This window comes from Trichechus manatus, unplaced genomic scaffold, assembly GCF_000243295.1.
Source record: "Trichechus manatus latirostris isolate Lorelei unplaced genomic scaffold, TriManLat1.0 scaffold00002, whole genome shotgun sequence".
Classification (NCBI taxonomy): Eukaryota; Metazoa; Chordata; class Mammalia; order Sirenia; family Trichechidae; genus Trichechus; species Trichechus manatus.
This window is the reverse complement of record NW_004443938.1, coordinates 25,310,266-25,327,385: the sequence shown is the minus strand read 5'-3', so window position 1 is coordinate 25,327,385 and position 17,120 is coordinate 25,310,266. Positions and strand designations below refer to the sequence as shown.

General features: G+C 36.2%; 1 protein-coding gene across 1 annotated transcript in view; it reads left to right on the top strand.

Moving 5' to 3' along the window:
- The first annotated feature begins 1,349 nt into the window (after positions 1-1,349).
- ADGB (androglobin) overlaps positions 1,350-17,120 on the top strand; it is a 213,365-nt gene continuing 197,594 nt past the window's right edge. Inside the window, exons 1-3 of the mRNA XM_023729236.1 lie at positions 1,350-1,427; positions 7,230-7,301; positions 9,946-10,155. Coding sequence (XP_023585004.1) covers positions 7,257-7,301; positions 9,946-10,155 — 255 coding nt within the window. The 5' untranslated portion in view covers positions 1,350-1,427; positions 7,230-7,256. The remainder of the gene's footprint in view (positions 1,428-7,229; positions 7,302-9,945; positions 10,156-17,120) is intronic.

Genomic DNA, 17,120 nt, shown 5'->3' with positions numbered 1-17,120 from the left:
TTATTTGCCCCTGCACCATTAACTCAGGTGAAATTTAGTTGTCCTTACATTCTGCACAGATGGTTTATATTTTTGAGCATTTTATTGTACTCCTATTCCAGCACTTTTGATATTATGTCTTTTAAGGATCTTTTTCCCACTGCCATGTGAGATCTGAGCACTTTTATGTAATAGGTACCTGAAGTCTCTCTAACCTACTAGATTACTAGCATTTGAGCACAGACATTTGGATACCATTCTTTCTCCAGTTCTCAGTGTCTGAACCATAATAGGGGCTGAAAAAATTAATGAATTGTACTCTTGGGCATTTATCTCAGAGAAATGGAAACTTATGTTTACACAAAACCTGTAATCTGTACACAAATGTCCATAGCAGATTTATTTGTCATAGTCCAAAACTGGAAACATCCCAGATGTCCTTCAACAGGTGAATGATTAAAAACAACCAACCAACCAACCTGTGGTGCTTCCGTACCATGGAACATTACGCAGTGATAACCAAGAACAAACTATTGACACATGCAACAATTGAATAAATCGCCAGGGAATTAGGGGGGGTGGGGGGAGAAGCCAATTGAAAAGATTACATACTGTGTAATTCCATTTATATAATATTATTGAAATGACAAAATTATAGGAAGAGAACCAATTAGTGGTTGTAAGGGGTTAGAAATGGTGAGGTAAGTATGGCTATGAAAGGGTAATAGGAGGGCTCCGTATGGTGATGGAACTGTTCAGTATCTTGACTTTTTCAGTGTTAACATCCTGGTTGTGATAGTGTACTATAGTTTTCCTTTGGGGAAACTAGGTAGAGGGTACATAGGGGCTCTCTATTATTTCTTAACAATGCATATGCAAATCTATAATTATCTCAAAAAGTTTAATTAAAAATTAAGTAATGAAAATCAGGTCAAAGGTACAAATTTCGTTTACATTTAACCTGTTTATAATTCTAATGATTAAAAATGAAATGTTTTTAACATTTCCTCAGCTAAGGTAAAAACGTATATTTTCAGTTAACATTGTGTTCATACCTGGTCCATCCAAAATTATTTTCCCATCACACCTAATTCACATTTCAAAACAGCTCATGCTTGTTTAAACTGCCTCCTCTACAATAGAAATGCTACTCAGCAATTAAGATTTTGTTGATTAAATGGAATATTCTTAAGTACAGTATTCTGCAAGCACTGCATGATCTAGCTTTAAGAACAAACACAGAAATTGCTCTATAAATGCTTATTAATTCTATGCATTTAATTTTTGTTAAGATTGAGTTGTTTTTATTTTAATAAAACTATATAAAGAGCTCAATTTCTCTATTTTTTATATAGCATTTTTTTGAAGATCCTGAAGGCAAGATTGAATTACCACCATCCTTGAAAATTTATACCTGGAAACGTCCACAGGATATTATATTTCATCGGGTAAGAAATATTTTTAATATTATACAAAATAAATATTAACTGTGGGGATGTAGTATCCTAGTCATAAAATTTGCATTAAAAAATTAGGGTTATTTTTTTCTTTGGTATTTTGGTATTTACAGCCATGAAGCAATTACTTATTCCTACTGAATACCAAAAGAAAAAAATAACCCTGATTTTTTAATATGCAGTTAGTATTAATTTTCCAGCCCAAGAGGTTTGCACTTGAATTTCTCTATACCAAGAATACTTGAAGCATATTCCAAGAACCACTTTTATTTCTGTACCCTATTCCAAACCACCTGAATTGTTTTGACTGGGACGGTCAGAGAAACATTCATTTTAAATAGCACCTATGTACGTTAAACCTTCAGATCCACTGGTTTATCTTCCCAATAGGTATGTTAGTTTGAATGTATTTGGTGTTTCAAAGGGTGTAATTATCACTAATGCCTTTTTTCCTTGTTGAATCTCCCATTATTGTCATTCAATGCATAGAAAATCAGTAGGTTAAATTAACTCTTTCTTGCTAATCAAATGGTTGTAATGGAGCTGATTCTTTTGTACATTATGGAATTCATTGTATCTCTGTTTCTACCCAAAGTAATTTTACTCCTAAAAGTTTTAGCTTTCATAAGCATTCTACTAATGCAAGAAAATGCAATCTATATACCATATTTCCAATTACTGTTACTAGTTGAGAAAGTTGGATAAGTCTAAATTTAAAAAAATTGACTTTAAAGTGAGAAAATTAAGAAGGTGCATCTCTGCTCATCAGAGTATTCAATGCCTTTTTGAAGACATTTTAAATAAAAGAAATCAAGTATGCACGAACTGTGCCTTTAAATTACTTGTAATTTTATATAACATTGACAGGAAGAATATGAATTCAGTAATGTTAATATAGTGTGCTTAATATTAATGTATTATTAATATTCAGCTCAGCTCAGTATAAATAGAGGCCTTACTTTCATGAAAATAAAGCAGATGAATTACACAAAGTGGGGAGTTGTGAATTTAAATAAATAGAAAACTCACATAAGCCATATTTTTTAAGTATACCTACTTCTGAGAGATAAACTTGTACTAAAAATAAAATCATTCATTTTTGTTGATCACACTTCCACCTATACTTACAGTGTTGCCACCCACATCAGTACCTCTACTCTCCCTCTGTACCGATTCTTTCTCTTGATCCATCATGCTGGAATATGGACCAGAACAGAGCTGGCTAGAAACAGCCAGAACTGAAAGTCTAGCTAAGTAGAAAAGTCCTAGAATAGCATTTTTTCAAACTTTAATGACTAGATGCACAGTGATAAATACATTTTACATTGAGATTCATTAAACATGGATGTATATACAGTTGAAACAAAAAATTCACAAAACATTAGTGACCTTACTAAGTGAGATTTGGCATCCCTGGATGGCACAAACGCTTAGGTTCTCAGCTAGTAACTGAACAGTTGGCAGTTTGAATCCACCCAGAGACACATCAGAAGAAAGTCCTAGCGATCTACTTCTGAAAGATCACAGCCATTGAAAACTCTGCAGAGCACAGTTCTTTTTGTACTCTGGAATACGTGAGGTTGCCAAGAGTCAGAAATAACTGGACAGCATCTGATTTTTGGTTTGGTTATGTGAGATTTATTCTATTCTATCTGCTTCCATTTATATATATGTTTTAAAATGTAGTCCTGACCCACTGAGTTGATTTCATGACACACTAAATAATTATGACCTACAATTTAAAAAACACTGGCCAGCCTAAGAACATAACCCAGAACTCTGTAAGCAAAAGATGAAGTCAAAGGAGATGATTTACATCAGAGAGAAGCTTGGCTATTAAAGACCGAAGAGGCCTGGATTTAAGAGCTCAGAGTCAACAGGGGTCATTCCAACCCAGGTTAATAAGCTCTGGTCACAGAGTGAATGATCAGATCTGTTTATTATTGAGAACTGGATATTGGCAGCTCAGGCCCTTGAGCACTGATTATATTGAAGATTTATCCTGCCCTAGGTAGAGGTGTAGGGGACAGAGATAACTAAAACATCATTGAAGAGAGCACTGCATTAATATTTGACATCTTTTACAATCAATCCCTACTTTTCCTTATTCAACAGGTGACTACTATGCCTACCGCTACAGTCTTTAGGTATTCAATATCTATTTAATGTGTGACTAATCTGTTTTCTCGAACATTAGTACTTGCTCAAAGATATGGCATTTTGGAGAAAATATTATGTCTCAGTGAAATCAGCATTGTGTGTGTATGTTTGCGTATAAATACTGAATTAACTTACTGTATTTATATATTATGATCGAAAGAGTCAGTTAAGGCCTTTAAGGCCTGAATTCAAGTAATCTTTTTTTTCCTCAGACATAAAAAAAATACATATTTTATTGAGTTCTCAAGATGCGTATCACGCAGATAGGAGCCCTGGTGGCGCAATGGTTAAACTCTCAGCTGCTAACCAAAAGGTTGGTGGTTTGAACCTACCCAGTGACTCTGCAGGAGAAATACCTGGCAGTTGGCGTCTGTAAAGATTACAGCCAAGAAAACCCCATGGAGCAGTTCTGCTCTCTCACATGCGGTCACTATGAGTCTGGATTGATTCCGTAGCACCCAACAATAATAATCGTGCAGATGATAGAGAGTAATTAATGGCGTTAACCTAACCTAACTCGTTATCATTGAGTCAATTCTGACTCAAAACAACCCTATAAGACAGAGTAGAACTGCCCCACAGGGTTTCCAAGGAGTGGCTAGTAGATTCAAACTGCCGACATTTTCATTAGCAGCAGAGCTCTTCCAATTCACTAATCAAAACCATTTTTATGTTAATTTGATATGTTAAGCATATAAGCTTGATACTAATGCTAGCTCTTTTTTTCTTTCTTTTTTTACTGTTACATGTCATATTTTCATTATTATTTGTATTCTCTACTACTGGTCTAAATACATAAAAGCAGTTTTAGATATGCACCAATTAAATTATGACCATGATATTAATTTTTTATTTATTTTTAATTTTTATTGTATTTTAGATGAAGGTTTACAGAACAAACTAGTTTCTCATTAAACAGTTAATACACATATTGTTTTATGACATTGGTTAACAAACCTACAACATGTCAACACTCTCCCTTTTCAACCCTGGGTTCCCTATTACCAGCTTTCCTGTCCCCTCCTGCCTTCTAGTCCTTGTTCCTGGGCTGGTGTGCCCCTTTAGTCTCGTTTTGTTTTATGGGCCTGTCTGATCTTTGGATGAAGGGGGAATCTCAGGAGTGACTTCATTACTGAGCTAAAAGGGTGTCCGGGGGCCATACTCTCAGGGTGTCTCAGGTCTCTCTCAGGCCAGTTAGTCTGGTCGTCTTTTTTGTGAGTTAGAATTTTGTTCTACATTTTTCTCCAGCTCTGTGAGGGACCCTCACTTGTGATCCCTGTCAGAGCAGTCAGTGGGGGTAGCTGGGCACCATCTAGTCTGGTGGACTCAGTCTGGTGGAGGCTGTGATAGTTGTGTTCCATTAGTACTTTGGACTAATCTTTCCCTTGTATCTTGTTTTCTTCATTCTCCCTTGCTCCCAAAGGGGTGAGACCAATGGAGTATCTTAGATGGCTGCTTACAGGCTTTTAAGACCCCAGACACTACTCACCAAGGTAGAATGTAGAACACTTTCTTTATAAACTGCGTTATGCCAGTTGAGCTAGATGTTCCCTGAGACCATGGTCTCCACAGCCCTCAGCCCAGCAGTTCAGTCCCTCAGGGAGTTTGGATGTGTCTATGGAGCTTCCATGACCTTGCCTTGTACAAGTTGTGCTGGCTTCCCCAGTATTGTGTACCGTCTTACCCTTCACCAAAGTTACCACTTATCTATTGTCTATTTAGTGTGCCCCCACCACCCCCGTAACCATCAAAGATTGTTTTTGTGTCTAAACTGTTACAGGAGTTTTTACAGTAGTGGTCTCATACAATATTTGTTCTTTTGTGACTGACTTATTTTCACTCAGCATAATGCCCTCCAAATTCATCTATGTTATGAGATGCTTCGCAGGTTCATCATTGTTCTTTATTATTGCATAATACTGCATTGTGTGTATGTACCATAGTTTGTTTCATTCATCTATTGATGGACATCTAGGTTGTTTCCATCTTTTTGCTGTTGTGAACAATGCTGCAATGAACATGGGTGTGCATGTGTCTATTCGTGTGACAGCTCTTATTTCTCTAGGATATATTCCCAGGAGTGGGATTGCTGGATCATATAGTATTTCTATTTCTAGTTTTCTAAGGAAGCACCGTATCATTTTCCCAAATGGTTGTATCATTTTGCATTCCCACCAGCAGTGCATAAGAGTTCTGATCTCCCCACAGCCTCTCCAATATTTGTTATTTCCAGTTTTTTTATATGTGCCAGTAATGCTGGGGTAATATAGTGTCTCATTGTGGTTTTGATTTGCATTTCTCTAATGGCTAGTGATGGTGAACATATCTTCATGTGTCTGTTAGCCACTTGAATGTCTTCTTTGGTGAAGTGTCTATTCATTTCCTTTGCCCATTTTTTAATTGGATTACTTGTCTTTTTGTTGTAGAGATGTTGGATTTTCTTGTAGATTTTAGAGGTTAGACCTTTGTCTGATTTGTAATGGCCAAATATTTTTTCCCAGTCTATAGGTTCTCCTTTTACTATTTTAGTGAAGTCTTTTGATGAGCATAAGTGTTTAATTTTTGGAAGATCCTAGTTATCTAGCTTTCTACTGGAGTATGTGTGTTGTTGGTTATGTTTGTATCCTGCTAATGCTGTGTATGAGGGCCTCTAGCATTGATCCCATTTTTTCTTCTATGAACTTTATAGTTTTGGGCTTTATATTTAGGTCTTTGATCTATTTTGAATTAGTTTTTGTGTATGGTGTGAGGTATGGGTCTTATTTCATTTTTTTGCAGATGGACATCCAGTTTTGTCAGCACCATTTATTAAAAAGACTGTCTTTTCTCCATTTGATGGACTTTGTGCCCTTGTTGAAGATCAGGTGACCGTAGGTGGATGGATTTACATCTGGGTTCTTGAGTCTGTTCTACTGGTCAATGTATCTGTCGTTGTACTAGTACCAGGCTGTTTTGACTACTGTAGCTGTATAGTAGGTTCTGAGGTCAGGTAGTGAAAATCCTCCTACTTTATTCTTCTGCTTTAGTAGCACTTTACTTATCCAGGACTTCTTCCCTTACCAGAAATTTAATGATTAGTTTTTCCATCTCTTTAAAGAATGTTGTTGGTATTTGGATCGGAATTGCATTGTATTTGTAAATCCATCATACTAATTTTAACACGTAAAAGGCTTTAAAGTTGGACAAGATTTTAAAAAGCTGGCACAGCTAATATTTTTCCTTGAAGATAAAGCAAGATACTTTTCCAGCTACCAGATGTTAACTAAGCTGCAGGTTTAACTTGAGTGGCTAATTTAAATTTCAAATCATTTTTTAAACTGTCAGATTTCATGTGTGTGTGCGTGCTAAGTTTATCTGCATATATTACATCTGATAATATTTTATTTGCATATTAAGCTCTATATTTTTTAGGTATCCTGTTATTAAATTTAGTTCACCTACAGCTCTAACTAATGATTATTTTATGGAATAATATGCCTATTTTTTGTTTTTGCTAATTCATCTAGTTATGAGAAATGAAATCAGGTTTGGCCTGCTTACAGCACGTGAAACTTTATTTCATTAAGTTAATTATGTTCTCTTTAAATTTCTTACGGGGTAATAACTATAATTTTTTTTTATTTTGTATTTTAGACTCCGGTAGTTGTGAAAAATGAAATCATGTTTGACTTGTTTTCAGCAAATGAACATTTACTCGGCAGTGAGGTATGTAGCGAATTGATGAACTAACCCTCATTGCAGAATGCCTTCCAGACTCGCTTAAATAATCCACAGATGCCTACTTCAGTTCTTCCTCACCCACCTTCAAATTTTTGTGGAATTGAGTGTTCTAATAGCAGACACTCAATGGGGGAAAAAACCGTCTTTACTTGAGTAAAGAGAGCTAACTTTGGGAAGATATTAGTATTACCGCTGCTCATCCCCTATCTCCTGCCCGTGGTCCCAAGGTCCCTTCTCACAATCTAGGCATTTCCCTTCAGAATCCACGTGCCTAGCAACTGATGCAGTGTTGCTGCCCCTATCGGACTACACTGTGTCCAAGAATTGGGGGTAGTGATGTTGTTTGACTTGCTGTTGTTGTTGGGTGCCGTCAGGTCACTTTTCAGCTCATAGCAACCCCATGTGGCAAATTAGAACTGCCCCATAGAGTTTTCTAGGCTGTAATCATGATGGAAGCAGATTGCCAGGCCTTCCTCCTTCAGAGCCACTGGGTGGGTTCGAACCACCAACCTTTGGGTTAACAGCTGAGTGCTTAACCATTTTGCCACCAGGGCTCCTGTAGTGGAAATCAGTGGGATGTAATTAGATTGCAATGCTCCCTCTAAACAAAAAAGCATTTCTGCACAGCAGTCCAACTTTCTATGTGTGTGGTGGTGGTGGGGAGAAGGGGTGGGCGGGGGGTGAGGGCGGTCTTCATCTCTCCACTCCTGCATCCTTCCCGTGGGGAGTCATTTCCCCACCTCCACACTCTAGGTTTTCATCCATCACAAGCAGTTCTATTCCACCTCCCTAAGGTAGTTACATTAGAACAGGGGCTTTTTGATTATTTGCTCCTAAGACTTGGTCAGAGGAGTGAGGATATGGTCATTATTGATTCAAACACTTTGTCTTTCTTGTCTTTAAAATCTTGACAGGTACTAAAATTGAAACATTTATTTATTTAACCAGGTTGCACTGATTAGTATTAAATTATCTCTGAATTGTTTTAGACTTTAGTCTAAAATATGATGAATCCTAAACATACATAGACTTAAGCTTTTAGTTTTTCAAGGGAAGAAAATTATTTTTAAAATTTTATTGTAACATATTTAGATACATAGGAAGATATCTGTTTACCTTTTTCAACTCAACTCAACTTTAAAAAATTTCCTAGGTAACTCTGTAACTCCGTTTAAGCAAAATATAATTCAATGAGGTCAGTCTCAAGTATTTAATCTCCTTACAAGTCAGGTAGCTTAAACAGGTATATTTCAGAAAAATGTAATACTACTGAGGAAGTAATAGCTTTATCGAGCATCCCCTGTGACCCAGAGATTTTTTATGCATTGTTTCTATTCTTCCCAAAATTGTTGACAAATAGCGTTTCCTACATTTTACAGATGAAAAACTGCAACTCAGAGAGATTGAAGTAACTTGCCCAAGTGCAGAAAGCTATGAAGTACCCGAAGGATAATTCAAATCCTGGTTTCAGTTTTCACTCTGAAGCCTAGCATCCCACTGTGCCTTGCTGCATCTTAAAAAACACTGAAAATGGGAGTTTTATTAGGATGTTTCTATATTGGCCTGTCAACACATGAAATTTGGAGCTTAAAATATCTGTGGTATTTTAATTCTGTCACAGGACTCATGTTTTGTCTAACTGGTCCCATTGACATGGACGAGATAGTTTCCTTCTCAAACTTCTCAACATTTACAGAGTAGCTTACTCATTTGTAAAAAATTAATTCCAAAGTAAAATCACCAGTGCTCTCAGGCACACACAGACACAGACGAAGTGGAGGAGAACCTTGTACCAGGACAAGGAGCTGCCTTCCAGAACAAACTGTAGGCAATTTGACAGTGTTTAACACTAGACATTTAGGTTGCATTTTCAGAAAACTGTATTTACTGAAAGCAAAAACAAGACTTATGATTTCATTCTGTAGATCAGAAATCAAAACATGGAATATATGACATATAGAATCTAATATTACTATTAGAAGTAGATTTTTTTACACTGACTACTTTGGCAGGAATCACAATAGAGGGTCCTGGGCTGAGCAGGAGAAAAATGTAGAACAAAATTAAAATTCACAAAAAAAAAAAAAAAGAAGACCAGACTTGCTGGTCTGACAGAGACTGGAGAAACCTTGAGAGTATGGCCCCCAGACACCCTTTTAACTCAGTACTAAAGTTACTCCCAAGGTTTACTCTTTAGCCAAAGATTAGACAAGTCTTGCTATGAGTCGCAACTGATTCAGTGGCACCTAACAACAACAACGTGGCAAATAATAACACATGTGAGGAACGTGCTTTGTAGTGCAATCATGTATATGAGACTAAGTTAGCCCAAAAGCAAAGAGGAGAAGGCAGGAAGGGACAGGAAAACTGGATGAATGGAAACAGGGAACCCAGGATGGACAAGAGGAGTATTGACACATTGTGGAGTTGGCAACCAATGTCACAAAACAATCTGTGGATTAACTGTTGAATGAGAAGCTAATTTGCTCTGTAAACTTTCCCTTAAAGCATGATTAAAAAAAATGCAAAGCTGATAAAAAATAAGTAGATTTTTTACTTCCTTCTCCCTTAAATTACAGAACATACAACTGAAAAATAACCAATTATCACTAATGGTTTTTGTCTCTAGCTGATGAGATGGATTATCAGTGAAATCTATGCAGTGTGGAAGATATTTAATGGAGGTGCTCTGAATAATTATTTTAAAGGAAATCCAAGTGAATCTCCTGTTCTCGCCTGGAAGCCTTGGGAACACATATATTCTCTATGCAAAGCTGTGAAGGGTCATATGCCTTTGTTCAATAGCTATGGGAAGTATATTGTCAAACTGTACTGGATGGTAAGTAAGTTCAAGTGCATATACATTAATATATATATGTCTTTTCCATTGAAATACATTTGTCTTATATTTTATTACCTAGACTAACACATCGTGAAGTTGCAGTATATGCAGTCTATCAACTGTGCAGGTACTGGAGGAAAAGGTCCTGCATATGTAATTAGTGATTAATAATAAACAAGTTGCTTCTCCTGTGACACTAGTCACATGTGATTTTTAAACTGGTGCTGCCTGGACCATTGCAGGGTGACCTCTCTGTGTAGATTGCTGGCTCTGCTGCTGCCTCTGCTCTCTTAGGCTGAAGAGGCCATGCTAGGAGGTGGGTGCACAGGGCTTTCTCTACCACCCTCCCTACCTCTTTTCTCTATGATGTGGCAGCTGGAGGGAATGCTTGAACATGGTGCTTCTCTCCTGGCATCTGCTGCTCAGGAAACTTCATCCATCAGTTCTTAGTCCTACATTTGAGCTTTGTTTTTATGCTAACAAACCTTACTCTGAAGCAGCAAGTTAATGTTTTTTTCTGCCTCTTGGTACAGCAGGAAAACGCACATGATTAGCTTACCAGGCACTCATTTGCCAACCAATGGATCTTGAGTGAGGATGCAGAGATGGAAGGGATATAGAGTGACCACTGGCAATGCCTAGTCAGATAGATTCTGCAATATAATTCCTGCCCAAGGTCATATTAGTCAATGCCCAAACTTGCTTAGTTCCTCCCCATTTTTGATGTTCGGTCCTCTAGTCTCACATCAAGTCATTTATGCACTTATATAATTCTGTAATTTCCTATCTTTTGCTTATTTATAAAACAAGTTATTTAAAGTTTTGTTATGAAATTAGAAACTTTTTTATATATTACAGATAGTAATATATGTTTGTATAGAGGAAGTACTTTTTAAATTTTCTTTAAACTTTGTCTTTCACCCTACTGGGGCTTATGATTTTTGTGTAGTTGATTATGTCATTATTTTTCTTTATAAAATCTAGGACTTTTTTTTATCATTTAATCTATCATACCATAATATTTAAAAAAATATTTTCTATATTTTAGTCTAGTATTTTGGTAGGTTTATTATTATTATTCTATATTTGGACCTTAATTTGTTTTATCTACTGTGAGAGATAAAGATCTAACTTATTTTTATTCCAAAAACTTAGCCAATTGTCCAGAATTATATTTTGAATGGTCTTTTTATCCCGCTGATGTTAAAAACCACTTTCATTATATGCTAAATTCCAGTTTGGACTTGTGTTTGTTTCTGGACTCTATTTTCTTCCACCCCTTTTTTTCCTATTTCAGTACCATATTATTTCAATTATTATGGCTTTATAATGTGTTTTCATATTTTTTTACAGAAAGATCCACCTAATATTCTTTTGTATCAGTGTTTTCTTGGCATATGTTTTTTTGAATAAAGATTTTCCTCATTTCTTTGAACACATATTTAGAATTATTTTTCCTTTATTCTATGTGTAAAATATTTAGTCCTCACCATTGGTTTTCTTCTACTACAGCTTGCTCTGTCTTGAATATTTTATTTTGATTCAGTTTTCAGTCAGATGGAATATACATTCCAGAATTTATATTTACTTTGAATATATACGTGGTAGAGCCCTGGTGGCACAGTGGCTTAAGAGCTTGGCTGCTAACCAAAAGGTCAGCAGTATGAGTCCACCAGCCGCTCCTTGGAAACCCTATGGGGCCGTTCTACTCTTTCCTGTAAGGTCGCTATGAGTTGGAATCAACTCAATGGCAACGAGTTATATATGTGGTATATTTTGAGTGACTGAATACATTAACTCTTTTTATCTCCTCTGTGTGTGATTATTATGTGAATGATAATCTGCTTACATACAGAATACTTGAATGATAAACAGTAGCCAATGCCTAATTAGCTTCAGGTTTTCGTGTTATACATTCTAAAGCATTTCCTTTCTACCTTATGTGAAGCTGTCATGTCTGTAGCCCAGCACACCCTCTCCTCTCTCCCTGCTTCATTTGTCTCCATACCAGTGAGTATGAAGTATCCAGAGCCCCATCTACTTAGTGTATACATAAGCATATATAAAAATATATGAGATGCTATTACATTCTAGATACTTTTTTTTCCCTAGGGCTTTTTCTTAAATATATATTTCTTATTTATATTGGCCCGACCTATAGTTCTTCATACAGTCCAGATTGCAATATTCTCCTGCTCACCCTCCTCTAACTTTTGTCCACTCTTTAAAACTGGAATTCCAGTCTTTAAAAGAGTATAACAGAATAATGATGACAACCATGATAATAAATAGATAAAAATGGTAAAAGGGCAGGACACAAGAATTTTGCTCCTTCTGAGGGTAGTATCCATGTGATACAGAAGTGGCTGTCTGATTTTCTGGTTGGTAGAAATCTGCCCTCTCTGGGCTAGGGGAGAAGTTTCTGCCTCTTTTTACCTCATTTTCAGCTGTTAGGGCTGAGTCAACACCTGTATGCATATTAGGCTTAGCAAATAATTAAATAGTTTCTGACAAGATCAACTGTATGTTTTTTTTCTTTCCTCGTCCTTTTCTAGACATACTCAATTTTAGTTTATTAATTTTTTTACTTTTCCAATTCCAAAGGTTTGACATCAACGTGATAAAAATGTATTGAGTAGCATTAAGAACAGTTCAGTATTTGTACGTTAATTTCTTGCTTTACACTGCAAAAACTTAGGATATAACCTTAAAAAATATGCTTTGTTACCATCTGTTGATCGATTCAGTAAAATACACTAGAAACATCTCTTAAACTCTCCATTTATGTTCCTTCCCCTTTCAGACCTTATATACCTTTAGTTTCTTCCTCACTGTTTTTCTTCTTCAGTTTCTGAATGCTTTCTTACCTTTTTCTTATTGGAATTTGATGTTCCTTCTCTGCCTTATTACAAATATTCTTCTCCCCCTTTCCAGTTGTCCTTTGAAGCCTTTGCCGTTATCACTTCTTTGAGCCAAATTAACCTCCTAGAACTTCTCTGCATGGCATATAGAGTTCATATTTTTACACCAGCGTATTGTTTTTGCCATAAAAGCATTCCTGTTATTTCCCATTTGGATTCTAAGTAAATAGTAGTCAAGGTTCTTTGACATCAACCTGATAAAAACATATTGCATAGCATTAAGAACAGTGCTGTAAAACAGAAAGCAGTTTTTCTATGGCGTTCATCTTTCACCTAGCAGTAATAATACTGATACCGTGACACTCAATATACAGTCTTGGCAGTAACTTTCCAATTTCAGCATTCCTTTGGCTCCCTGAGAGAAGCAATTTAGCCACTGCTCTCCTATGAGTCAGAATCGACTCGACGGCACACAGCAACTCCACTTGAAATATGTATTGCTGTTGGCAGCCTTTCTCTGCGTGTCCCCATGCTTCCATTTGTCCCTGAATAAACACAGAAAGCACACACACTGGAAGCAATACTTTCCCCTAGTTTCCAATGTTCTGCTGATCTGAAGAAATTATTGGTTTTATTTCTGATTGACTCTTGTACTTTTAAGCACAATATTATGATGGAATTCAGAGTTTCTTAAAATGTGGGCTGTAGTAGCCACCAGCATCAACACCATCTATCTTGCTCCTTAAATACGTGCTTCCCACGCCCCACCCCAGGCCTCCTGAGTCAGTCTTTAGGGTAGAGCCTACAAACCTGGATTATAAACAAATGCTCTCACACCCAGTGACATTTTAAATATTAAATTCGAAGAACAGTGTTTCTAAGAGCTATTGTATGACTAATTATTTTTCAGTCTTTTTTTTAAAATAGAAATGTTTCATTCTTATTTCCTTATTATTAAAAGTGTACATGTTTTTAGTGAAACAAATTCAAATGACACTAAAATGTTCAAAGTAGAAAATGAAAGTTCCCTCTGACTCTATTCTGCACAATCACAGTAAACCATTGATATATATCCTCTTAAGCTTTTTTCTATTCATGTAAGTATATGCAAACCTACTATATATAATTAATAGCAACAATAGGATCTTATGATACTTATCTGTAAACTATTTTGTTAAATAGTCTTGGGAATTGTTTTATACTAATACATATTGATCTACCTCATACTCCATTGTATGGATATAACAATAAATATGTGTATTTTGCTAATTCCATATTGATAGATATTTAGGTTATAATGAGTGTTTTACCAGTACAAACAATGCTGTAAGTAGCATCTTTGTGTATGTATTTCTATCCATTTGTATGACTGTTTTTCTAGGATTTATCATGTGAAATGATTCTGTTAAAGCTTTAGTAAATTCTTAATTTTGATAAAAATATCCAAATTACTCTTGTATTTTAATTTGTGTGTTTAGACTATTTACATATGATATAATTTGGTAGTCGGGGCTTAAGTCTCCCATTTTATTATTTGTTTTCTCTGTTTCCTGGTTTTTGCTTCTTTTTCCCTTTTGCTGACCCTCTGTGTGTTTCTTAACTTTCTCTAGTATTACATTTTAAATTTATCGATAGTGTTTTTTAGTATGTTTCTTTGTATGTTTTTTAGTATATCTCTTTGTATGTTTTTTAAAGTGGGTCGCTCTAGGGATTAAATATGCATATATAGTTTATCACAGTCCACTAATATCAACATTTTATCACTTCAGTTAGAATATACATATTTTATCATACATTAGGTGCCTTCATACTCTTCCCATTATATGTCTTAACTAATTCTGCTACATACATTCAGAACTTTGTACTTTTTTGCTTTTAACTTTCAAGCACAATTTAAAAAACTCAGAAGGAGAAAAATACAGTATTTACCCACGTATTTACTCTTTCCTTTGTTCTTTCGTTACTCTTTATGTTCCAAGTTTCCTTCCATTCTGATTTTTTCTCCCTGAAGAATTTCCTTTCTTTTTGAGCAAGTTTCCTGGTGACAGAACGTCTTAGCTTACTTTCATCTTAGAATGTCTTCATTTCACCCTCATTCTTGAAGGATGTTTTTAATACGGTGCTTAGTTATCTAGTGTTGCTCTAACAGAAATAAAAGTGGATGGCTTTAACAAACAGTTTATTCTCTCACAGTCTAATAGGCCAGAAGTCTGAATTCAGGGCACCAGCTCCAGGGGAAGGCTTTCTGTCTCTGTCAGCTCTGAAGGCGAAGGTCCTTGTCATCAATCTTTCCCTGGTCTAGGAGCTTCTAAGTGCGGGGACCAAAGGACACACTCGCTCCTGGCACTACTTTCTGGGTGGTATGAGGTCCCCATGTCTCTCTGCTTGCTTCTCTCTTTTATATCTCAAAAGAGATTGACTTAAGACACAACCTAATCTTGTTGATTGAGTCCTGCCTCATTAACATAACTGCCTCTAATCCAACCTCATTAACATCATAGAGGTAGAGTTTACAACACATACAAAAATCACATCAGGTGGCAAAATGGTGGACAATCACACAATGCTGGGAATCATGGATTAGCCAAATTGACACACATCTTTTGGGGGGACATAATTCAATCCATAATATACAGATAGCATCCTGGGTTAACAGGTGGATTTTTTTACCCCCCACCTCAGCCCTTGAAAAATACTGTGCCGCTTCCTTTTGGCCTCTGTGGTTTCTGATGAGAAATCTCCTGTCCTTTGAATAGTTGTTCTCCTGTAGGTAATTTGTCTTTTCTTTCTAGCTTTTTTCAAGCTTTTTTCTCTGTCTTGAGTTTTCAGAATTCTGCTGGGCGTGTAGCTTCTGAGCTTCTGGAATCTGTGGGTGTATATTATAATATGTCTGGAAAGTTTTTAGCCATTTGTCCTTCAAGTATGTCTTCAGCCACACATTCTTTTCTTCTTCTTCTCTAATGACGTGAATGTTACGTCTTTTTGTGTTGTCCCACAAGTCCTGGATGCTCAGAACTTTTTTCCCCATGATTTATTTTTTCTCTGTTGTTCATAATTTCTATTGATCTAACTTGAAGTTCACTCATTTCTCCAACATCTGCATGCTACTTTTGATCCCATCTTGTGAGTTTTTTTTTTTTTTAGGTTAATTTCCATTTCTAAAATTTACATTTGTTTCTTCTTTTATATGTTCTGATTTTTTCCAAGAGTTTTCTTAATTGCTTGTTGGAGCATTTTTATGACAGCTGCTTTAAAATTTTTATCTAATAATTCCAACGTCTCTAATCTTGGTGTTGTGGTCTATTGATCATCTTTTCTTCCTTAAAATTGAAATTTTCCTGGATGTTGGTATGATGAGTAATTTTAAACTACATCCCGGACGTTTTTAGCATTAGGACCCTGTTTTCTAATTCAATCTTTTATTTCCAGAGTTTGCCAATCTGTTTAGGTTCAGAATGTACATCCTGGCTCACTTTTGTGCGTTGTGGTCCAAAATCCCATTTAGTTTATAAAGTGTCTGCAGTACTCTGGCCTGCCTCTCTTGATTGTTACCCAGATGATAAGATTCCATCCATCCCACAGTCATCTAGTGCCACTGTAGGAGGGGGAACTGCCACCTCATTACTGCATGAGCAGGGAGTAAAAATTGACACCTCCTCCTTAGTTCAGGATAAGAAGGGAAGTCCTATTTCTGCCACTAACTCCACTGGGGAGAGGAGCTGCCTTGTTTGCTTCAAGGCAGGGATGGAAGTCAGTGTTCCACCCACAGACCTGCAGGGCAGGGGCATCACCTTGTTACTGCATTGGAGGTGAGGGAGTGAGGTCAGAATTCTACTTCGCCTATGTTGTCTTTTTTTATATTTTATTGTACTTCAGGTGAAGGCTTATAGAACAAATAGTTTCTCATGGAACAGTAGTACACATGTTGTTTTATGACATTGGTTAACAACCCCACAACATATTAACCCTCTAAATTCTCAACCTTTTTTTTGTGTGTGTGATGAAAATACACATAGCCAAAGATACACCGTTTCAAAAATTTCTACATACACAGTTCAGTGACATTGACTACGCTCTTCCAATTGTGCTGTTATTCTCACT